The sequence below is a fragment of the Chlorocebus sabaeus genome, chromosome 1, assembly GCF_047675955.1.
Source record: "Chlorocebus sabaeus isolate Y175 chromosome 1, mChlSab1.0.hap1, whole genome shotgun sequence".
In the NCBI taxonomy this organism is placed as follows: domain Eukaryota; kingdom Metazoa; phylum Chordata; class Mammalia; order Primates; family Cercopithecidae; genus Chlorocebus; species Chlorocebus sabaeus.
In genome coordinates, this window is record NC_132904.1 from 88,926,450 (window position 1) to 88,950,666 (window position 24,217).

General features: G+C 39.4%; 1 protein-coding gene and 1 pseudogene across 5 annotated transcripts in view; one reads left to right on the forward strand and one right to left on the reverse strand.

Moving 5' to 3' along the window:
- The window catches only part of FAT3 (FAT atypical cadherin 3), a 698,441-nt gene that overhangs the window by 122,474 nt on the left and 551,750 nt on the right, over positions 1-24,217 (forward strand). For all 5 annotated transcript variants that reach the window (XM_073020268.1, XM_038005353.2, XM_073020270.1 and 2 more), the window contains exon 2: positions 17,203-20,511. In XM_073020268.1, the coding sequence (XP_072876369.1) occupies positions 17,220-20,511 (3,292 nt within the window). In that variant the 5' untranslated portion in view covers positions 17,203-17,219. The remainder of the gene's footprint in view (positions 1-17,202; positions 20,512-24,217) is intronic.
- Positions 755-1,218, reverse strand: LOC140712574 (NADH dehydrogenase [ubiquinone] 1 beta subcomplex subunit 11, mitochondrial pseudogene; annotated as a pseudogene).

Consider the following 24,217-nt stretch of genomic DNA (forward strand, 5'->3'; position numbering starts at 1 on the left):
TTGAAGGTTTCACTCTTTGACTTGTTATTTAGGTTAAGTGGCTTTCTTGACAGGCAAGAGTTTTGCAGTCAATCAGATGATGGACAGAAGGTGATGTATTGTAATTATTGTGTATGTCCTTGGGTTTAAGTGAGGTAATTGTGTGAAATTATGCAGTCAATAACTACTCCCTCCCACTCTCATTCCAAAAATATTGTGACTCTGCCGTAAAGCTCAGGTGTTCTGCACCTTATATAAAAAACCTTAAAAGTACCATCCCTAGAGAAGGCTTATTTAGAAATATATATATACACACACACACATATATATATATATATAAATTTTGAATTGTTTAAAAAAGAGAAACATGTAAAATTGACCATCTTAGCCATTTTTAAATATACAGTTCAGTAATGTTAAGTATATGCACATTGTTTTTTGCAGTTATAGGTTAGTGGTTTTGAGGTGACCCTAGTCTAGAATCAAGGGGACACAGTGTGTCACATAAATTATGAACATGTTATAAAAGGATATTGAAAATGAAATTAAAATGGAATCAGTGGAGAAGGAAGAACAAGATATAGTAGGACAGTCATTCCAAAATCAATCCCAAAATCAAACAGACACAACAAAGTACAAAGTTTCAAAAACATCAGATTGGTATGCGTTGACTCCTATGGATTTTTTTTTCAAACTTTCAGCCCCTTTAATTAGGTCAGAATGGCAGGCAAGGGGTGGGGAAGGTAGTACTTCTTGAGCTCCACTCAGCAACTGGTCAGTTCTCATCCTCTGGCAGCTGGATCTTGCTGGGGTGGAAGCAGTTACTTTCCATGATGGGAAGGCCATTGGCCTCTTGGTATTTCACAAGCATCTCAGCTCCCTGATGGGCCCACTCTGGCATCCTGTAATCAGGCAGATAGATCACAAAAGTGCTGCCAAGGACCAGGACAATGGAGACGCCAAAGAAGAAGACAACTTGCATGTTCCAGATGTACAAAACGGGGTCCTTGTCCTAACAATGGGAGTCTGGGTTCTTGTCATAGAAGTTTTAGTCCTCGGGATCTGGGTCCTCCTGCCAGTGTATGGTAAATTCGGGGGGCTGCTTTCACGCCACAGCAGACAGGCGACCACAGTCCTGGAGAAGCTGGATTCCCAATGGACGTGGGTGGCCAGGAGCCTTTGCGTCGTCGCTGCCTCCAAAAGACTGGGAGTGCTCAAACTTAATAGCCCAACTGCCATGACAGATAGTCCTGCAGGGTCTCCAACTCCTATAGACTCTATGTGGATTTTTTTTTTTTAAAATTTTTATTTATTTATTTACTTTTAGATGGAGTCTCGCTCTATCTCCCAGGCTGGAGTGCAGTGGCGCATCTCCGCCACCACGTCCCGGGTTCACTGCAAGCTCCACATCCCGGGTTCACGCCATTCTCCTGCCTCTGCCTCCCGTGTAGCTGGGACTGCAGGTGCCCGCCACCACGCCCTGCTAATTTTTTGTATTTTTTTAGTAGAGACGGGGTTTCACCGTGTTAGCCAGGATGGTCTTGATCTCCTGAACTCGTGATCCACCCACCTTGGCCTCCCAAAGTGCTGGGGTTACAGACCTGAGCCACTGCGCCCAGCCTCTATGTGGATTTTATAATACAGATGATAAAGATTTGATACCTTTACATGAACTTTAAAAGGCAAAATTACACAAATAATTTATCTGCGTCATGTTTACTTAGTGGAGAAATCAATATTATGATTGCCTAGAACAGAACTGATTTTTTTGGCCATTTTTTATAAAACCAAATAACCAGAAGGTATTTGATTAAAACAATCAAATAATCTTAAACTAACAGATAATTATTCTTGTTGATCTGGTAGTGAAATGTTGAATCCAAGTAAACTGAAGTAGGAGAAGTAGAGTTGTAGACTATATGACTTTCATCTAAGATTCTGTGAGAGGATGGCAAATAAGCATGTTATTTGGTCTTCCATAAAAACCCTTTTAAAATATAATAGTATTATAACCACTTACTTTTGGTCCGGGGCTTGGGATCTCATTTTATGGTAGCCATCCGCCAGCCTGTGTGACATATACTCAGCCCTCAGAAGCATTGTTTTACCTCCCTGGTAAGGCTGCTGCTGTAAATATCCCCTGAAGTTCCTGCCTCTTAACATCCTTGACTCTAGAAACACAAACCCTTAAGTTAGCTTAGATAACACAGAAATGATGTGTAAAATCTGGCAACCTGCTAAGAGCTTATTCTGTGTTAGCTATTTGCTACTGTTTCCCAATTCAACAAATATTTCTTGAATGCCTGGTACTTGATCTTGTAAAAATATGTGTGAGGCAAAGAGTAGTGGATGCCCAAATTTCTGGTTCAAGACATTTAGTCTAAGTAACTTTTTGCCAGTTTTATCGTTTGTTCTTTCTCCCAAAAACGTGAAAGTAATGGAAGGATGGTATTGTTAAACCACATAAGGCTGGGAGCTAACATTTTTCTTTTTGATCTGGAAAATAGTTCTTTTTTTTTTTTTTTTTTTTTTTTTTTTTTTTTGAGATGGATTTTCCCTCTCATTGCCCAGGCTGGAGTGCAGTGGTAGGATCTCAGCTCACTGTAACCTCTACCTCCTGAGTTCAAGCCATCCTCCTGCCTCAGCCTCCTGAGTAACTGGGATTACAGCCACCTGCCACCATGCCTGGCTAACTTTTGCATTTTTAGTAGAGACGGGGTTTCACCATGTTGGCCAGGCGGGTCTCGAACTCCTGACCTCAGGTGATCCACTTGCCTCAGCCTCCCAAAGTGCTGGATTACAGGCATGAGCCACCACTCCTGATGGAAAATAGTTCTTGAAAACAGTAGTATAGTCTATTGGATTATTCAAGTTCAAACCTCGAAGTACTTGCTGTACATACTTTTTGTTGCTAAATTCTTTATTAATATCATTTACTCTTATAACATTTGCTGCCAAAACATGGGCATTGAAAAGCACATTTCTGGGCTTACATTTGTGGTGGCTGAATGACGTTTGTTCATAATGGTCAAATCACTAGAGCCTTTTCTCTAGATTTTTTTTTTTAAACAAGGAAATAGGAAAGGCATGTTAAACACAACAATAGAAATCTATTCTAAAAGAAAAGTCAGATCTGAACTCCTTGGGTGAAATAGTTTGGTAAAGGTTAAACAAACTTTCCCTGACTCTTGTGGGACATTAAAATAAATTTCATCTAAATTCTTGTCAGCTTCCCTGTACAGCTGCCCTAAACATCTGCTGTGGATGCTCAAAATTGTTGCTTTCCCCCTTTCACAGTTTACATATGCTGTGTAAACTATTTATTTGTAATACATAATTAGTGGCAATGTGTATACTTGGTTTTAAACTACATATACTCAGGGGTGGACTAGAAGAAAACTATCTACTTACGTACATAGAATGAGCCTTCTTAGTTTAAGGCTTGTCAAAGCAATGATCCTATTTCCTTTGCAGAAGCTGTTGATATTAAGGAGAAGCATTTAAAATCTGTTTAGGTTATTGTAGCTTGGGGTAGAATTATGGGAATTATACTTGGTTTCATAATGCGGGGCAGGATTTGACAGCCGCTGCCTCGTAAACGATGCTGCAGAGTAAAATGATTTCCTCAAAGTCATGGAAAAGTGAGGCCACTTGAAGGCCTGGGAGGCTGTGGTCTTGGTAGTCATGCAGAGAAAATTATGTGAGCCTCTGGAGAGGTGGCCCTGTGTTGACCTGAGAAGATTAATCTTCTGGGGTCTTGATTTTGTTGGCAGAATAAATGCTTCTGTAAAGAGTGAGATACAAGTCAGGTTGGCCAAAAACTGGAGAACATTAGTCCTTGGGAACAAGCGGGGATTCTAGCTGTCAAGGTGACTGACTAATGGCCTTGCTACATGAGAATACTTCCTGAAGAAATCTTGGTTCTACCACCAAGAGGTGATGGATCCTTAATTCTCTGTTGTGGGTGGAGACCTCAGAACCCAGTCAGGTTTACACTGTAGGGATGGAAGTCATCCCAGCTCCAGTAGAAGGGAACCCAATTTCTAACCTCAGACATGCAGAGCTGACCTTGCCTGGAGCGTGATCCCCAGAACCTCTCAATGGCAGCAGAGGAGCTCTATGCAGTGCCTCAGCTATGAAAAAATTCCTCTTGGGAATTGCTTTTTTCTATTAATATATCATTGGCTCTACCCTTCCCACTATAGCTGAAATAGTTCCGCTAATCTAAGGTTTCTCAACCTCAACAATATTGACATATTAGGCCTATAAGTTCTGTGTTTCGGGGGCTGTCCTAGGTAGGACATTTAGTAGCAACTCTGGCCTATACCCACTAGATGCCAGCAGCATCCTTCTGATTGTGATAACAAAAATGTCTGTAAAGATTGCCAAATGTCCCATGGGGGTCAAAATTGCCCCTTACTCTATGGGAAAACACTGATCTAATCCTATATTTTCTTGGAGTTTCATAACGCATTTATAGTTCATTAAACAACAAATATTTATTGAACACCTACTATGTGTCCAGTAGTATGTATGTTTTGTGTGGGATAACTGATGTCCAAAGAGAAAGTGCCTTTCTTCATTTGGTTTACAGTCAAGTTGGAGTAACAGATATTAGTCAAATAGTCTTATTAAATATATTTAGAATAATAGTAAGTGTTGCAAATGAAATGTTCTATGTGCTCTGAGGACACATAACAGGGGCCATACGTAATCTTGGAGATCACATAAATCTGCCCTGAAGAATATGGAAGCTGCAGTGACTCTGTGCATGTTTTCATAATGGGAAATCAGGAAAGAGGAAGCCAGTTGAACTTGGGAAATGTGCAAAGCTCCTAAAGTGGGAAGTGTTCTGCTAGGATCAAAAAAAGGCCAGTGTCGCTGTAAAGCAGAGTGGTTTGAGATAAGCCAAACAAGAAGCCAGGGGCCAGACGTGGTGGCTCACGCCTGTAATTCGAGCACTTTCGGAGGCCAAGACGGACGGATCACAAGGTCAGGAGATTGAGACCATCCTGGCTAACACACTGAAACCCTGTCTCCACTAAAAATACAAAAAAATTAGCCAGGCGTGGTGGCGGGCGCCTGTAGTCCCAGCTACTCTGGAGGCTGAGGCAGGAGAATGGTGTGAACCCAGGAGGCAGAGCTTGCAGCAGTGAGCTGAGATCACACCATTGCACTCCTGCGTGGGTGACAGAGTGAGACTCTGTCTCAAAAAACAAACAAACAAAAAAAGAAGCCAGGCTCAAATTTGGCGGAAATGTTTCAGCCACAGCCTTGCCCCTTGCCAGTTTTGGTCTTTACTATCCTGAAAGCACGGGAAAGTCATTGAAATGTTTCTGCAGGGCTAGGATTTGTGCAGGTTTCAGCTATGTGGCTGGTTGGTTGTAGCAGGAGTGCTGTGGAGGGGATGAGAGTGGAGATTGCAGACTGGTGAGTGGCTTAAGGCTGTAGGATTGCTGTCATCTTTTCACAGTCAACCAATGCCTGACCCCTTAGTTGTTCTCTCATTCACCTCATTGGCTGTGAACTGCAATCTGCTGTGTCCCCATGGCCCTAACTGTATTTGAATTCACTGAGTTATTATGCATTCATTTTCTCTTTGAACCGTCTGAATTGGATTGCTTTCTCACTCTGGCTTTCAGTTTCAAAAATGATACCAGGTTCCAAAAGAGGGGATTGAAGGAGCAAAACAAGCTGATTGCCCTTGGTAACCTCATTTCAAGGATATAACATGGCCTAGGAAATCACTTCATTGGCCATACGTTACCCACCCCAAGTTCTAAGTCTTCTAAAGATCCATGTTGACCTGCTCTTAGGAAGACTCTGTGGGTAGTCCCATGGGATGATTGAAGGGGTGACCTTGGTCTCATTAGCACTGAGTACTAATCCAGGCAATGTGGGCTTATATGCACCAGTCAATAATAAATAACTTTAACGGGGACTATGGGAGAGCTGAAGGAGCCAGATTTGTATTTTGCCTTGTTTGCTAAGATGCAGTTGTCAAAATTTGGGATGTGCAGCAGGATTTGCGGAGATCCGGAAGACTAGTTTTCTCTTAGGATGAGCTCCATCAACTGGCTTTGTCTTGTTCTCTGTGGCAGCACCTCTAGGGGGCAGCATTCTACTCAGGCCAACTCTGACGGGCTGGACGATCACACACCTGGTCTATTTGTGGCTGCCTTGGGATAGTAACCCTGTCCTGGACCTAGAATGTTAGGCTGAGGTTGCTTATGCTGAAATAACTAGCTGGAGGTTCTTGGACATTTTCTTTAAGGCATGTCTACAAAAATGTCTACAAATGTCCTGTCCCTGTAAGACAATGTTTTCTTAAGTAAGCGTGTAAGAAGAGGATCCCACTGACTCAGGATTCTGCAGCCTCGGGCTCTTTAGTGGAGATGAAGGGTAGTTGAGAGCTGTCCGTGTTGACCTATTCTTAGGAAGAAGGACTCTTTGGGTAGTCCCATGTGGTGATTGAAGGGGTGACCTTGGTCTCATTAGCACTGAGTACTAATCCAGATAATATGGGCTTGTATGCACCAGTCAATAGTAAGTAACCTTAATGGGAAATATGGGAGAGCTGAAGGAACAAGATTTGCATTTTGCCTTGTTTGCTAAGACACCGTTGTCAGTGATGGTAATATCAGGAGACAAGACTGACAAGATTTCTGGATTGTCAGCAAACTTCTAGACTGTATTCCTTGACCCACATGCAAGCTCTTTTAAATCCTTGGAATTCTTATTGCTGCCTATTTCCAAATAATCTTCTTTTCCTCCTCCCATGGTATAATTTCTACCTCTCCGCAGTGTGTTCATCCTTCTATTAATAAATGTTAAGCTGTTTGGTTTCTTCTTCTCCTTTTTGAGTTCATTCAGATTGCTGCCTGAAATACTGTTTTAGAGTCTCAGTCATTTTGTGATATATTGTTTCTTTATTTCTTGCACAGTTATTTTCTCCCTCCTCCTCTCCTGGTACTCATCTGCTCATATCCCAACCTTCATGAAGGCAGACATAGCTAATATTATCCCATTTTAGACAGCTGTGTATCACTCTTCTCATTCAATTCATTGTAGCAAATTTTCATTGTCTACCTGCCATGGATGAACTCTGTGTTGCTGCCTTACATTCTTGGGGGATGTTTAGCCAAATAGACAAGCACTTACAGAACCACCTGCTTGAGTGGTGTGTCTGCTTTGTCTAGGGCAAGAACTGTCCCATGTGTAAACATGGTAAGATTTGGAACTGTATTATTATTCTCTCATACGTCCTCCACAAAATCCAGGATGTCTTATCATTTATCACATCTTTTTTTGGAGTTTCCATTCTTTGGAAAAAGGTCACGTGATGCTCCTTCACCTCAATGAGGTACGGCAGCTCTGCGTATGCCCAAGCCTCCCCTCCCCAGCATGCACTAGCTTTCCCCTTGCCCTATGTCTCCATCTCTTTCTCAACAGGAAAGCGGTGCAACAAGGGAAGGTCCTCTATCTTCTGTTTTTCTGTCTTCTGATTTTACTTTGTAGATCCTCTTTTCCTTGAAGGAGACTCACTTTTAAAGGGGAATGGCAATTGGGATGATGTTAACTAAAAAGATGTTAACTTTTGGAAATATACCAGATGGCAGGGACTTGGCAGAGCAGTAAAAATCCATTGTGTCAGACTGTAGCAATCAGAGGCTCTCCAAGCACTTTTTTTTCTGAACTGCATTTTGCCCCCCGACTATTGGAATTAACACTATTTATTTGTTCCATTTGAAATGATTTGACCCCTTTTCTCTTCCAAACTGTTCTTCCAGAGTAAATGCTATTACTAGAAAAGGTTTTCTTTTCTTTTCTTTCTTTTTTTAAAATCTTAAGCATGAGAGAATACTAATATATTTACCCTTTGGTTTCTGTCAGTGAGGCCTACAAGAGAAAAAATGAAATAATGCATTTTTCTGGAATATTTTCATCAGACAGCCAAACATAGGAGCAAATTATATCTTCTCCTTACTTTTTTTTCCTCTTATACCATGATGAATTTCTTTCTCCAGAGAGAGAAGTGATTTTTAAAAGGCTTGAACAACATGCTAGTCTTTCCTTCTGATAGCCCCTGGTTGAATCACTCCTGAATTTGAAGCATTTACTGATGAAATGATACTTGACATTAACCAGTGTTATATGGAAATATTTCTAGCACCTGGGGAGAAAATAAAGGAGGGTATTCATAACACTGCCGCTGTGTGGCTGAATCTTCCATTTTTCTCAGAACCAACTTGAATTACTCTTGCTTCACGCTGACTGACTTCTTTCCTAAGAGACCACTCTTAGACAGGAAGATTTGCATCATTGGAAAAAGTTAGAATTTAGAGCATTATTACAATGAAAAAGGTTGGGTTTTGGTAATGGTCTACTTGGCTATTTGGCAGAACCAGGTGAAGGCTTTGGTTTGGGATTTTTTTCCCTTGTGGAGAATGACAAAGGTGATATTATATCCCTGTAAATAAAATAATCTTCTTGTTATAAAGCCATACTTAGAGCTCAGGGTAGGCAAGGAGAGTTTTCCACAGAGAGGTGAAATATGACCTTGGCTTTTGGTTTTATACCTCAGGATATTTTTGACTTGGCCAACTGCTTTTGGCCATTGACTAAGTAAAACTAGATAAGAAAAATTACAAAAATATATGGATGATTATTCAACTTGAAGAAGATTCTTCTCTTCATGTTAGACCTTGTGGCTCACAGAACTGTGCAAATTTTCTATTTGCTTTTTTTCTAATCAGAAAAAAATGTTTAGCACAGCAAATTATGGAGCAGTTGTCTCATTCTTCAGTCGAAATGTGGGGATGTGTTTATATGACAAGTATTGGAACAGTTTCTTCAGGGATAACACTCATCTTAGTTAACATGAGAATTTGTACCCTATGATATGGTGTAGGACGAAGGAGAATAATGAACTAGTCTTTAGAATCTTGGGATTGATTATACCTCACTTCTAAAGCTTTCCAGGCAGCTAGAGCCACAGTGTCTAGCTCAGACTCAATGTTGCCCCAACTCTATTTCACAGAACACTCTTTCTTTAAGACTTTGCAGTATAGGTGTGAGGTATAGGGAGAAAGAAAGGAATTCATGATCAAATAGATTTTTGAAATTGTACCTACTATGTCCCTTGGGATCCCAATTTACATAGCATGATTGTGCATGTAACATTTACTGAATTGACTATGCACCATGGAACTTTATTTCTAATAGTAAAGTAGACAGTAAGTGCTGTAGTCCTCACTTATCCATGGTTTCACTTCCCAATGTCTCACTTGTCCACTGCCAACCATGGTCCCAATATATCAAATGGAAAATTACAAAAATAAACCATTCATAAGTTTTCAATTTCATGCCATTTTGAGTTACCTGATGAACTCTCACTTCATTCCTCACTGTTCCTCCGATGTCCTCCTGGGATGGGAGTACTCCCTTTGTCCAGCGTGTCCATGCTGTGCATGCTTTCTGCCCCTTAGTCGCTTAGTAGCTGTTTTGTTATCAGATCACCAATCCTGGTATTTCAGTGTTTGTGTTCAAGTCACCCTTATTGTACTTAATAATGGCCCCAAAGCTCAAGAGTAGTGATGCTGGCAATTTCAATATGCTGGAAAGAAACTATATGCTGCTTCCTTTAAGTGAAAAGGTGAAAGTTCCTGACTTCATAAGAAAAGAAAAAAATGCTGAGATTGCTAAGACCTAGAGTAAGGGTGAATCTTCTATCCATGAAGTTGTAAAGAAGGAAACATAAATCGGTGCTAGTTTTGCTGTCACACCTGAAACTGCAAAAGTTACAGCCACAGTGTGTAATAAGTGCTTAGATGAGATGGAAAAGGCATTGAGTATATGGGTGGAAAACATAAACGGTAACACAAACCAATCGTTGGCAATCGGGTTTGGTTTCAGGCATTCACTGGGTGTCTCGAAACGTACCCGCCTCAAATAAGGCTAGGGGAGGGCACTATATCTACTGTGCTTTCATATGGAGATTAAAAAGCAGAGTAAATTTTTAGAGGTGACTCAGGATGGGAGATGAGGGAAGTTAATTTTGGAGCATATTAATGGCTCCAGGAAGTTCTACCTTAAGAAACCTCTTTATCTTTGTTCAACTAGTGTTTCCTGAAGAATATTTTAGTTGCCAGCCTATACAGAATTAGTGTGTCGTGGAACACAGTTTGGGAAATGGTGGGCTAGCTATTTCCACAGGGTCTCTAAGTTTTATGATTATAATTCCTAATTGGACTGATGTTCATTTCATCTTCTCCCTGGAGCCTGCTGTAGAGTTAATGGTGTATGCTGACTAGCCCAGTCTGCCTCACCAAAAATTGATTCAATTTTTACCATTTCAAGGCTGTTTGTAAGATACTATAAGAAGAAATAAGGCCCATAACTTTTCTTCAAGGAGCTTATGGTCTAGTGTGTACTTTAAAGATACACATAAGTAACTAATCTAAGGAAGACAGTACTGTCAGAAAGGTAGGTAGAAATAAAGTACAGACAATGTCTACAGCAGTGGTTCTCAAAGAGAGGACCAGCATCTCTTCAGAACTTGTTAGAATTGTAAATTCTCAGGCCCCACCCCAGATCAACAGAGTCAGAAACTCTGCAGTGGTACCCACAAGTGTGAAATTTAACAAGCTTTATGTTGGTTCTGATGCTCTCTAGAGTTTAAGAGTCACAGCTTTAGAAGAAGTGGTGCTCACGTTTGAATGGGAAATCTCCAAAATAGCTTCATAGAATTGGTGGGTGGCATTTTATCTAAACCTTCTGAGTAAAACTTGGAGGTGCAGATGGATAGAGACCTGCATTCCTAAAGGAAACAAGAGCTGTCAGAGTCACATTAACAGCGGAGACCTCAGGTCTACTTTTAGCTTTTTTATAGGCAAGCTCTGTGACCTTGTTCAAATCACATAACCTGTCTCAGTCTGTTTCCTCAATGGCTAAACTAGGGTGTTGGGGTAGAAAAGTTTATGATCCCTTTGGCTATAAAACTCAGTGACTTTATATGGTTTTGGCTCAGTATTTCATTATATAATGTGAATAATGGCATAACCTAAATTATTGTGATTCAAATACTTAGTATATTATCTTATACATTCTCTAGCTACAATGGTTTGTATTTTTAAAAAAATAACCTGCATCAAAGCCTTTCTCTTCTTTTCAGGCAGCCATTAGCACCAACCGGAGAGTAAAACTTTATTCCCAAGTATGTCATACGAGCAGTCTATAACTGATTTCAGGAGCAAGGACCCAGAACATAAAGTGGTGCCATGAGAATGGTAATTTGAGTGGTATCAGAATAGACTGCTCTAGAAGATAGGGCTAAGCAGTATCTGGCTGTTCTGGGACTCATCATTGCAAGGAGAAATCTTGCTTGAACTCCCCAGGAGTTAAATGCTAGGTCTAAGGAGTAGCTCCCTAATGCAGCTGTAGTTTTCAAAGTTTGAAAGTGCATACACAGGGATTGAAATCGATTACAGAGCTCTGGCAATAGCTTTTGGCTGTGTCACCATGCACAAGACCTCTCTGTGGCATTGACTCTGACCCCTGGCACAAGTTTGTGATCTGTGAAAGGGTAGCTTTCATATTAGGGGTGGTCCCTCTCTGGACCCTTTATCCTTACCTCAGTTTTACTTGTTTTTTGTTTTGTGTTGCTGCTTCTGAAAACCTTAATAATTATGTCAATTAATATTCATGGAATATTTACTATGTGCCAGACACTATGTTAAGCCTTTTACCTGACAGTGGGAACTCTCATAATCCCCATTTTAAAGATAAAGAAACTGAGATTTAATGAAGCTTTCGATATTAACCCCAAAGTCACCCAGCCACTAGATGGCAAATCCTGGATTCAACTCAGGTTTGTCTGACCTTTGAGGCTAACATAGCTTTTAGTAAAGAAAGGACATTCTTTCCTTTACCTTTGATGTGTGTATGTTTTCTTTTCTACTGGAAAATAAAACATAGAGTAGGTTGTAAATTTTACTCCCTGTTTTGATTCCCAGATTTTGTCTTCTCTAAAATCTGCCTTAACTAATGATAATAGCTAACAATTATATACTATGTGCCATGAACTGTTTTAAATATTTTCCATTTATTAACTCAAATCCTATTTGGTAGGCATTATTGTTCTTATTTTATAGAAGAATAAACTGAGGTGCGAAGAGGTTCAATAGCTTGCCTGGGGTCGTAAAGCTAGTAAATGACATAGATGGGACTTGAATGCAGGCAGTCAAGTGCCAAAGTGCACGTTCTGTAACCGTTGTATGCTCTGCCTTTGTGTTGGCATTGGCTCTGGCACTGCATACACCAAAGCAGAGACTGATCTTCTATTTGTAGTTTGAACACGGGTCACCTTCTTCAAGGACTCCTGTCAAGGGGACTCTATATTGACTTTGTTCTTTGCTTTACAGCCTAACATAGCAAATTTCTTGAGTATCCTCCCAATTTGGCTAACAGAATCCCCTCACAATAGAAAAGATAGGAAGAGAGGGAATGAAAATGAAATATATTTTTAAAATACATTTTGTAGTGTTCAGAAGTCTCACCAATTTAAGCAGACCAGATTAATGTTGGCAGAAAACGGCTTTATCAGGTTACCAAAGCAAGCATAGGTACCCTGCAGAGCCAAGGCTGTCCCAGAGAGGTAGTCTCTGTGATTGCTGTTCCCTTTCCCCAAGGTCTCTGGTATTTATTCATCCATGGAAAGAAAAATCTGCATGCCCTTCTGAGTCCCACAGTAAGATCCATCCTAACAGAACAGAAGGGCAGGATGGGGAGTCACACCAGGAATGCCTCTGAAAAATAAATGTCTCGAAGATTGATGGCTTGATGATCTCTTTGGAGATTATATCAAAAATTATTGATTATGTTAGTAAGTTGTAGAAAATAGACTCTGAGGTTGGGAACTAAGTGCTTTCTTTAAAATAATCTAGAAGCAGTAGAATAAATCAATGTGTGGAGCATCTAAAACACTGTAACTATCATATTGGCTTCACAAATAGCTTGGCTTCAATGTGGAAAAGGCAATATTATTTTTTTAAAAACCTGAACAGTTGTCTTGGCGTACTAAAAAGAAAAGAAGACAAAATTTGATTCTAGAATTTGCTTTGCAAAATTTTACAACATTCCTAGCTTCTAGCACTCATTTATTTCCTAATCAGTGGGAAAACTACAAGGCTTTTAAAAATAATTTGTGTCAGATAGGGCTTTATTTTTTTTTTCCTGTGCCACAATAAAGATACAAAAGCCTTAAAAGATATTTTGTTTTCAACAACTGAATTGACAAACTTAGTCCTGCTCAATTTTTTGGTGTTAGGTCTACATTTCAGTACATGATAATACCACTCCATTTATGCTTGTTTTGAAGTATTTTCTATTTGCATTTAAGACCACTGATTCTGGTTTATAAGAAAACAATTCCAGCAGTGTATCTTACTGAGAGAAAAACTCACTATGCAAAAGCACCAATTTTTGAATAGTTAAATTGAAAGATATGTTTTCATATTATGACAGCATTCTTTGCCTTGAAAGATTCACAGAAAGATTTGTAAAAGTAACTATCCCCTTAGGGCACTTTAATGTTTATTTATAAACAGCTAACTACTTAGAGGAGGAAATAACACCAGGGAGAGAAATATGGTGTCAGAAAAGGAAGATGACTCCAACATAATGATAAACCACAGTTCCAAAATTGTAATGGAATTCAATGAAAACTAATTCAATTGAAGTGTGTTTCAGTTTGGCATTAGCTCTGAACCTGGGAGACTTGAGACCTGGTATTAGGAGAATCTCTTCATTTTATAGACCCTAGTTTCTTCATCTGTAAACTCAGGAGATTGGTACGGATGATCTTTAAGGCTCCTTTGAACCTGTATAATTTCTTGATTCGGTTTCCTGAAGTAAGATGTGCTTTTTGTTGGGGAATAGGAAATGGAGCATATTAAAGGCATCTGGGCCCCTGGTTACATTAGTACCTAGTGTTCTGTTCAACAAACCAGTGTTGTTTGCTTCCTGTGTGGGGGGTGCTGTACTGGGTGCTGGGAATAGAGTGATGTACTTCCCATCAGTTTTCGTTAAGTAGAAGACCAGAGTGCGAATGAGGGGGCAGACTCAGAAAAGTTCAGTTGAACTGAATTTTTCTTGGGGGAAGTTTTCCTCTCTGATGACCATGGAGTCCAGACTCCTTGGGCAAAGGATTAGCAAAATTACTGTTACAGGAAGTCTTCTCAGCACAGAATAGTGAGTGAGAAATGAGGCAGAAACTTTATTTGTATTTTTCTGGAGCATTCTGGGAATGATCCCAGTGTTTCACCTTGAGAGAGTGTAACCTAACCTTGCATTCCCTTACAAGAGACTTGCTCACTTGACCATGTACACATGTCCACAGTGAGCCTAAAAATTTCTCCACTGCTTTGGAATCTTTTGAGATGATGAAATAGAAGAGACTCCTGAGGCGTACAAAATACTATTAAAGCTTCTGCTAGTGTACTTCTGTGATCACTAAAGAGAGGTTCTGTTGCTCCCATATTTCAGCTGACTGTGCTCCACAAAGTAGACACCCAAGCACGCTGGGATTCGCCACTCTGCTAGGTAGGACATTTGAAGCTACTGCATCCAGAAAACCCCAAATGTATCATTTTCTTAATAAAGTTTCCTTTGAAATGACCAGCAGCCCAATGGTGTCTTTCTAGGAACTTACTGAGCAGGGTCACCAGCGGCCATCTGACTTGGTCCCTGACCTAGTTACCAGAGCTGCTGTCCACAGGCTGCTTGTTCTACTTACTTAGTACATGCGATGCCGCTAAAGAACTGCATGTGAAATTAACTTCCTTTATAGAAGCTTACTCCCTTTTTCGGCTTTTCGTTTTTGCTGTCTGTAAATGCCTGTAAAGTCCGTAAATTAAACTTGACTTTTTCTATTTGTAACTCCATGTTTTCTACTGGATACTTAAGCAGATGATAGCAGCAAGATATCTTACATTCTCAGGCAGAACCAGCATTTGCATGCTCAAGGTTTCACTTCAGGAGAGTCTCTCCTAAGGTGGAGCTAAAAAAAAAAAAAAAAAAAATAGGAAAGCCTTGTGGGGTATGGAGAGAGCCTGAGCTCTAATCTAGGGTCTGCCAGACTCTATCAATGACTATTAAATTTAGACAGTTTCCACAGTTTTATAACTATGTGGGTTAAAAGATAAAGACTTTTTCCTATTTTAGCCAGTAAAATTAATCAAGGAGAGGGGAGAAACGAGGTATTCAACAAGAAAAAGTTAAGTCTATTTAGACTTAACTAATAAAGTCTAGATAAGAAAATGAGGTTTTATATTCTCATTAACAAAAAGGTTATAATAATATGTGCCTTGCTAATCTTGGATATGAAAGGGTTTTATAAACCATAAATATAATTTGTAATATTTTAATATGTTAAACTCCTATAGGGTTTTTTTTTTTCCAGTTTGCAGCCAATAATTAGAACTACATTAAAACCAGAGAGGAGATAACCAAAAAGATATGCTGGGGGCAGGGATGGGTTGTGCTTTTTAAAATCAATGATACATGTTGACTATTTCATTAGAATTAAATTATGTCATATGTGCTTCTAGGATCCTTAATTATTTCATTCTTGCTTGCAGGTGATTTTGAGAGAGTGATTGTGTGATGGGAAAAGCATAGATTTTAGGGAAAGATTAAGGTCTGAGATCCTGCTTTGCTACTTGCTGGCTGGGGAACATTGCTTGGGCAAATGTCTCAACTAAATAAGATTAACTTCTCTGACCCTCAGTTTTCTAATATGTCATTGGGTAAAATGGTGCCTATTACTTAGGACTGTTGTGAAGATTAAATATAACAAAATGGGAAAATGAGTGACACAGTGCCTACATCATTGCATGCCTGCAAAGAAATTCATTCCCATCTCCTCTCATCTTCACGTTCCCTGTAGAGGAAGAAAAGGAGAATATCAAGGGCTTGCAGAGTGTAAGACTGAACAGAAGAATTCGTACACGGGGGTTCTAAAAATCTGATCCTTTGGGTATGAATAGATTTAATTTTTTCTTATTGAATATCTCCTTTCTCCGCTCTCCTTGATTGATTTTACTGGCTAAAATAGGAAAAAGTTTGCATCTTTTAACCCACATAGTCATGAAACTGTAGAAACTGTCCAAATTTAATAATAGTCATGAAACTGTAATAAACTGTCCAAACACTTTCATTGATGAAAGTAATTGGAAGGATCTCTTGTAATTTCGTAAGTTTTTCTTGCAAGTAATCACTCTTACCTCCCTTGTTCTGAATAGTTTGGATATCACTCCAGTCATATAACTCCTTAGGGATTATTGTCTCTGCTTTGTAACTTGACACTTTGTTCATTCTCATGGCATTGCATTATGTATATGCCTTGATCAGTTTAAAAGTAAGCACAATGAAAGATGGTAATACCTTGAAGCATTTTTAAAAGATTATAATTATAAAATTAGTTCTATAACTACTGATGAACAATGTTCATTAAAGAAAAATTAGAAAATGCAGATATGCCACCAAATCCCACAACACAGTTAATCTTTTTTAAATATAAAGATTCAGTTGCACATATAGATGTTTATATAATAATAGAACTCATGCTATATATGCTGTTGATGACCTCTTTTTCCTTAGCATTATATCTTACTGCATCTGAAAATGCACATCTTTTATATCTCTATTTTTAATGACTCCATATTATTTTATTTTATGAATACATCATGAGTTATTCAGTCCTCTATTGATAGGCATTTAGCATCTCTTCAATTTTTTTTGTTACTTTAAAATGTGCTATAACAGATACTTGTTTAAATGTTTCTATAGGATAATTACTACAAAGGCAGTTCTAAGTCAAAGGTAAATGCACTTAAGACCTCCAACATATACCTCTAACTTGACCTTCAGAATGTAAGAAATCTTGTACCAATGAACAACCCTGTCAGCAGTATAAAAGTGTTATTTAAAACAAAGTGTCACTTGAAAAAAATTCTTACAAGATTCGGCTAAATTCTAGTAATCTTGGGTTCCTCATTTCCTAGTGGTGGCGAGGTTTCTAATTTTTTCTTATATTGCTGTTTTAATCAAAAGATTTTATGATAAAGTTTTGAAAAGCATGGTTTCCTAATAGTTATTTCCCACTCTCCCACTTCTTCTAGGATGGTTAATTTATCTTTTCTCTCTCTCTTTCTTCCCCTCCAGGATGGAAGTATGATGTGATGGATATAATTATGGGACACTGTGTGGGCACACGGCCTCCTCCTTGTTGCCTCATCCTCCTGCTTTTCAAGCTTTTGGCCACCGTCTCCCAGGGGCTGCCGGGGACTGGGCCCCTGGGCTTCCACTTCACACATTCCATTTATAATGCTACCGTGTATGAGAACTCAGCAGCAAGGACCTACGTCAACAGCCAGAGTAGAATGGGCATCACCTTAATAGATCTGTCCTGGGATATCAAATACAGAATAGTGTCCGGAGATGAGGAAGGCTTTTTCAAAGCAGAGGAAGTCATCATTGCAGATTTCTGTTTTCTCAGAATAAGAACTAAAGGTGGCAATTCTGCCATATTAAATAGGGAAATCCAGGATAATTATTTATTGATAGTAAAAGGTTCTGTCAGAGGAGAGGATTTGGAAGCATGGACCAAAGTGAATATACAGGTTTTAGATATGAATGATCTGAGACCTCTGTTTTCACCCACAACATACTCTGTTACCATAGCAGAAAGCACACCTCTAAGGACTAGTGTCGCCCAGGTGACTGCAACAGATGCAGATATTGGTTCCAATGGAGAATTCTACTACTACTTTAAAAATAAAGTTGATCTCTTTTCAGTTCACCCCACGAGTGGTGTCATCTCCTTAAGTGGCCGATTAAATTATGATGAAAAGAATAGGTATGATCTGGAAATTTTGGCTGTGGACCGGGGAATGAAACTGTACGGAAACAATGGAGTGAGCAGTACTGCAAAGCTTTATGTTCACATTGAGCGCATAAATGAACATGCCCCAACAATCCAGGTGGTCACTCATGTTCCTTTCTCATTGGAAAAAGAGCCGACATATGCAGTGGTAACAGTTGATGACTTAGATGATGGAGCCAATGGAGAGATCGAATCTGTCTCCATCGTGGCTGGGGATCCTTTAGATCAGTTCTTCCTGGCTAAGGAAGGAAAGTGGTTGAATGAGTACAAGATTAAGGAGAGGAAGCAGATTGACTGGGAGAGCTTTCCCTATGGCTACAATCTCACTCTTCAAGCAAAAGACAAGGGATCTCCTCAAAAATTTTCAGCATTAAAGGCAGTCCACATTGGCAACCCCACAAGAGACACTGTCCCCATTAGATTTGAAAAAGAAGTGTACGATGTGAGCGTAAGTGAATTTTCCCCTCCTGGTGTCGTGGTTGCTATAGTAAAACTAAGTCCTGAACCGATAGATGTGGAATACAAATTATCTCCTGGTGAGGATGCAGTGTACTTCAAAATTAATCCTCGGTCAGGTCTGATTGTTACAGCACAGCCACTGAATACTGTTAAGAAGGAGGTTTATAAACTGGAGGTGACAAACAAGGAAGGAGATTTAAAAGCACAAGTCACCATCAGCATAGAAGATGCGAACGACCACACCCCAGAATTTCAGCAACCACTCTACGATGCTAATGTGAATGAAAGTGTTCCGGTGGGAACCAGTGTTCTAACAGTTTCAGCTTCTGATAAAGATAAAGGGGAAAATGGGTACATCACCTATAGTATCGCTAGCCTGAATCTGTTACCATTTGCCATTAACCAGTTTACAGGTGTTATTAGCACAACTGAAGAATTGGATTTTGAATCCTCCCCAGAAATTTACAGATTCATTGTTAGAGCCTCTGACTGGGGTTCGCCGTACCGCCATGAAAGTGAGGTTAATGTGACTATTCGAATAGGAAATGTCAACGACAACAGCCCTCTCTTTGAAAAAGTGGCTTGCCAGGGAGTTATTTCATATGACTTTCCGGTCGGTGGACACATCACAGCAGTCTCAGCAATCGATATCGATGAACTTGAACTTGTAAAGTACAAAATAATTTCTGGAAATGAACTTGGCTTCTTTTATTTAAACCCAGACTCTGGTGTTTTACAGCTTAAAAAATCACTGACAAATTCTGGCATTAAAAATGGCAATTTTGCCCTCAGAATTACAGCAACTGATGGAGAGAATCTTGCAGACCCCATGTCTATTAACATTTCCGTCCTACATGGGAAGGTGTCTTCAAAGAGCTTCAGCTGCAGAGAAACTCGTGTGGCTCAAAAGCTGGCAGAGAAACTACTCATTAAGGCAAAAGCAAATGGGAAACTGAATCTGGAAGATGGATTTCTTGACTTTTATTCAATTAATAGGCAGGGACCATATTTTGACAAGTCTTTTCCTTCTGATGTGGCTGTAAAGGAGGATCTGCCAGTTGGTGCTAACATTCTGAAGATTAAAGCCTATGATGCCGACTCTGGCTTCAATGGAAAAGTGCTATTTACAATATCAGATGGAAATACGGATAGTTGCTTTAATATTGATATGGAAACTGGGCAGCTGAAAGTCCTTATGCCCATGGATCGAGAACACACAGACCTCTATCTCCTTAATATCACCATCTATGACTTAGGTAATCCACAGAAATCATCATGGAGACTGCTGACCATCAATGTGGAGGATGCTAATGACAATAGCCCAGTTTTTATTCAAGACAGTTACTCAGTTAACATTCTTGAAAGTTCAGGCATTGGTACTGAAATCATTCAAGTGGAAGCCAGAGACAAAGACTTAGGTTCTAATGGTGAAGTGACTTACTCAGTCTTGACAGATACACAGCAGTTTGCCATCAATAGCTCAACTGGAATTGTTTATGTAGCCGACCAGTTGGACCGGGAATCCAAAGCCAATTATTCTTTGAAAATAGAAGCCAGGGACAAGGCAGAAAGTGGTCAGCAACTGTTTTCAGTTGTCACTCTTAAAGTTTTTTTAGATGATGTCAATGACTGCTCCCCAGCTTTCATTCCCAGTAGCTATAGTGTGAAGGTTCTTGAAGATCTCCCTGTTGGCACTGTCATTGCTTGGCTTGAGACCCATGATCCAGATCTTGGATTGGGGGGTCAAGTACGCTATTCCTTGGTCAATGACTATAATGGGAGATTTGAAATAGATAAAGCAAGTGGTGCCATCCGCTTGAGCAAAGAGCTTGATTATGAGAAACAGCAGTTCTATAACCTTACTGTGCGGGCCAAAGACAAAGGGCGGCCTGTCTCTCTGTCATCTGTTTCCTTTGTTGAGGTGGAAGTGGTGGATGTCAATGAAAACCTCCACACTCCCTATTTCCCAGACTTTGCTGTTGTTGGATCTGTAAAAGAAAACTCACGCATTGGAACAAGCGTGCTGCAGGTGACTGCTCGAGATGAAGACTCTGGAAGGGATGGAGAGATCCAGTACTCCATCAGGGATGGCAGTGGTCTTGGAAGGTTCAGTATAGACGACGAGAGTGGTAAGTGTAATATTTTGTGCCAAGAGTGTTGTTTCAACTCTTTTAAACGGTCAACATTGGAAAAGTAAAGGAATGTTAGGCCACTAAAATAGAATGACAAATGAGGTTGCATTTGGTGCAGAGACGACGCACGTGGATGCTTTTTCTTAGAATGTTCTGGTTTGTTAGAAGATCTGTTTAGACACTAACAGCCATGGTTTCCAGTGGGAGTCCTGGTTTGTTTTGTTTTGTTTTTTCTTGCTCAGCACTACTGCTACCAGGTCATCTTTTGATAAGGCTAAGTAATTGTCACTTCTGTTGATTGTACTCCTGACCCTCTCTAAATGAAGGAATCTGATAAAGTAAATTACATTTGAATTGGCTTTAAGTTAGAAGTGTGAAATGGATTTTCAAATGGATCTTATATAAGAATCTTTCCCTTTACAGTAAGGCTTTGCAGAAGTGATATTGCATTAGTTGCTTGGTCTTTTATCTTTCATGGGTTCGTCTGGTCCTTGAACGATGGGCATTTGCACTCTGTAGCTCCATTAATATAAGGAGGTGTGCTTCTGCAAATGCTTTCTTAATGGAATAAATGACTCTTGCTATGAATTTTATTTATAAAAATTGATTTTAAGAATTTATTTGTAAGGGGATTTTTTACAAAACATTTAAAAATATGGGGCAAAATTGTTCTAGTATTTTTATTGCTTCTGACTTACTTTTAAAATTATTCATTCATAGATAAAGATACAGGTTTTTAGAAATACTTGTTATTGTTGCTATTTGTCTTTAAAATGTTCATGTGCCTGGACACACGCCTGTCTCTGTGTATGTGTGTGTTTCTGTTGGTTTGTTACCACTGTGCATTTCTCTAGACTTTAGATTGTAGACATCTCAAGTGAGGGCCTGTGTCTTCCCTAGTCTTGTTTAAATGGTGATATTAGCACCTTACCATTTTCAGAGCTCATTTACATACATTAGATACTTATCCACAATATTCATAGAGTGCTTTTGCTCCCTTAGTCAGCTTAAGCTGCTACAGCAAAATACCACAGACTGGGTGATTTAAACAACAGATATTTATTTCTCATAGTTCAGGAAGCTGGAAGTCCAAGATCAGGGCACCAGCACAGTCAAGATAAAGGCCTTCTTCTGGGCTTGCCAACTACCAACTTCTTGCCGTGTCCCCACATGGCAGAGAGAGCAGGCTTTGGTCTTTTTCTTCCCATAAGGGCACTAATGCCATCATTAAGGCTGTACCCTCATGACCTCATCAAAACCTAACTTCCTCCTAAAGGCTGTGTCTCTATATAGCATTACATAGGGGTTTAGGGCTTCTGAGTGTGAATTTGTAGGGGACATATATGTACATTCTGTTCATAACAGTCCCAGTGATGATGATTAGAACAGGTGGTAGGAAGGTAACCATATAGACACACTAACTGTATATCCACAATACCAGAAAAATGATTTAAGAAACTATATTAAATATTAGGTAGCAAGAAAGCTGTATGTACCGTCTCAAGTTTAAACTATAACTTTTGTATACATAGGCTCTAATTATGGCCAGTGTAAATTGTAAAATTGGTTTTCATAGCAATAGTAGATTAAAAAGTCAGTGTTAGGAAATTTCACCCTGACTTTGTCACATACTGTATGTTATCATGTATCCCTTAAAATTTGGTTGGAATATATTTCTACCTTTTAAGTACAAAATGTTAAAAGAGAGGAACTAGCCTTTACCGAGTGCCTACTCTGTACTAATACTTTACTACTAATAATAATGAGTTCATTGAGTACTTACAATGTGCCAGACACTGTACAGAGGGTTTTATAGACAGGTGTTATTTAATTCTTCCAACAGCACCATGAGGTGGGACTGATAATTACCAACTCATGAACTGAGGTTCAGAGAAGACATAGAATATGGAGCCTACTTTCAAACTTAGCTTCGTGTAACTGCAGTGTACCTTGCTCTCACCCATCTCAAGATAAGTTGGAATTTCCTTGCATGTTCCCAACTACACTGAAATTTGGTGTTGAGCTAAAATCTGTAAGGCAATAAAGTATTAAACAGGTTTCAAAATCCTTGCAACCCTGGACTTATTGACTAATGGTGCTGGTCATTGATTAACCTTCCTGATTTCTTTATAGTCCCATTGTTTGTATGGCTCTCTAGTGATGAACTTAGTGTTGAAACTCAGGTAAATGTGGGTAGGTAGGTCACAGGAAAAGTTCGAACTGAATCATTCACCACTGCTATATAGATGACTACATCAAGTCATACCCAGTTGTTTTTTTCTTTAATCAGGAAGTTGCATTTTGGTTTACCTGATACAGTGAAAAGTAGGAACAATTTGGTATTAGTGGCCTAGATTTTCCAACAAGTAACTTGCTACAATGTTTTTACCTTGGGTATTACTTAGAAAAGATATGTATTTGCGTTTGCTCCATTATATTCTGAATTATATATATATTTAAAAAAAACCTTTAATTGGCCAGTCATGGTAGCCCATGCCTATAATTCTAGCACTTTGGGAGGCCAAGGCAGGTGGATCTCTTGAGCTTAGGAGTCCCAGACTAGCCTGGTCAACATAGTGGAATTCCATCTCTACAAAAAAATACAAAAAATTAGCTGGGTGTGGTGGTGCATGCCTGTAGTCCCAGTGACTCAGGAAGCTGAGGCAGAAGGATCGCTTGAGTCCAGAAGTTTGAAGCTGCAGTGAGCAGTGACTGCAGCACTGCACTCCAGCCTGGGTGTCAGAGTGACACCCTGTCTTAAAAAAAAAAAAAATTAAAAATTAAAATGAAAACTTTTGTCATCAACGATACTAATGCCACTTATATTTTCACATTGCTTTGTGACTTAAAAACCTCTTTCCTATAAACATTAACTCCTTTGAGTTAAAGAGTAGCTAAGTGAGTTTATAAGGTCACATAGATTTTAGAGGATATAAGCTGCATCTTGAACCCACATCTCCTCAGTCCTAATCCAGTGCTCTTTCCTTTAAATTCTTACATGTTTCTGATTTTTTCATAGTTTTAAAATTATAGTAGCAATGTCTTTCCTCCTTTATTATTTCATTCTGTTCCCTTCTCTTAGAAAACACAACTGGGTTTTTTCTCTATATTACGGGAAAAAAGGTTTGGGCTTGTTGAGTTTTTTTTATGAAGATTAGAGTGTCCATAGAATCTTAACCATCTTTCTTTCTCTCCTCTCAGCACTTGTAGATTTTAGAATCTAAGCCCAAGGAGCTGCTGAGGAATGACCACCTGGACTTGTTTCCAGGTGATGCTAGGGCTGAAGAGAAGTTTGGCAATTGTGTGCCCAATAAGAGAAGCCATCACCTTAGTGCTGTTGAGTTTATACTACTGTTGAATGATCCATCAGTTTTTTGCTTCCAAGTGCTAAAAAAAATATATGGTTTGAGTTGCTGGCAGAATGAAAAGCTGTTTAGCCCTGTAGCGATTACTGACTCTCAGGTCTAGACTCCTTTGTCTTTATTTAACCTGTGGGCATAGAATGAATTTGAGGCTTTTAAAACCTTTAAGTCAGCTGCCAAAGATTACCCCAGGGTTTGCATTGGTTAGCAGCTCTCAGAGTACACACGAGTCACCGGGAGGGTTTGTTAACAAATGCAGATTCACAGGCCAAATTCCCAATGCTTGTCATTCAATATGTCTGGAGTGGGAGCCCAGGAATCTTCATTTAAGCTTTTCACGC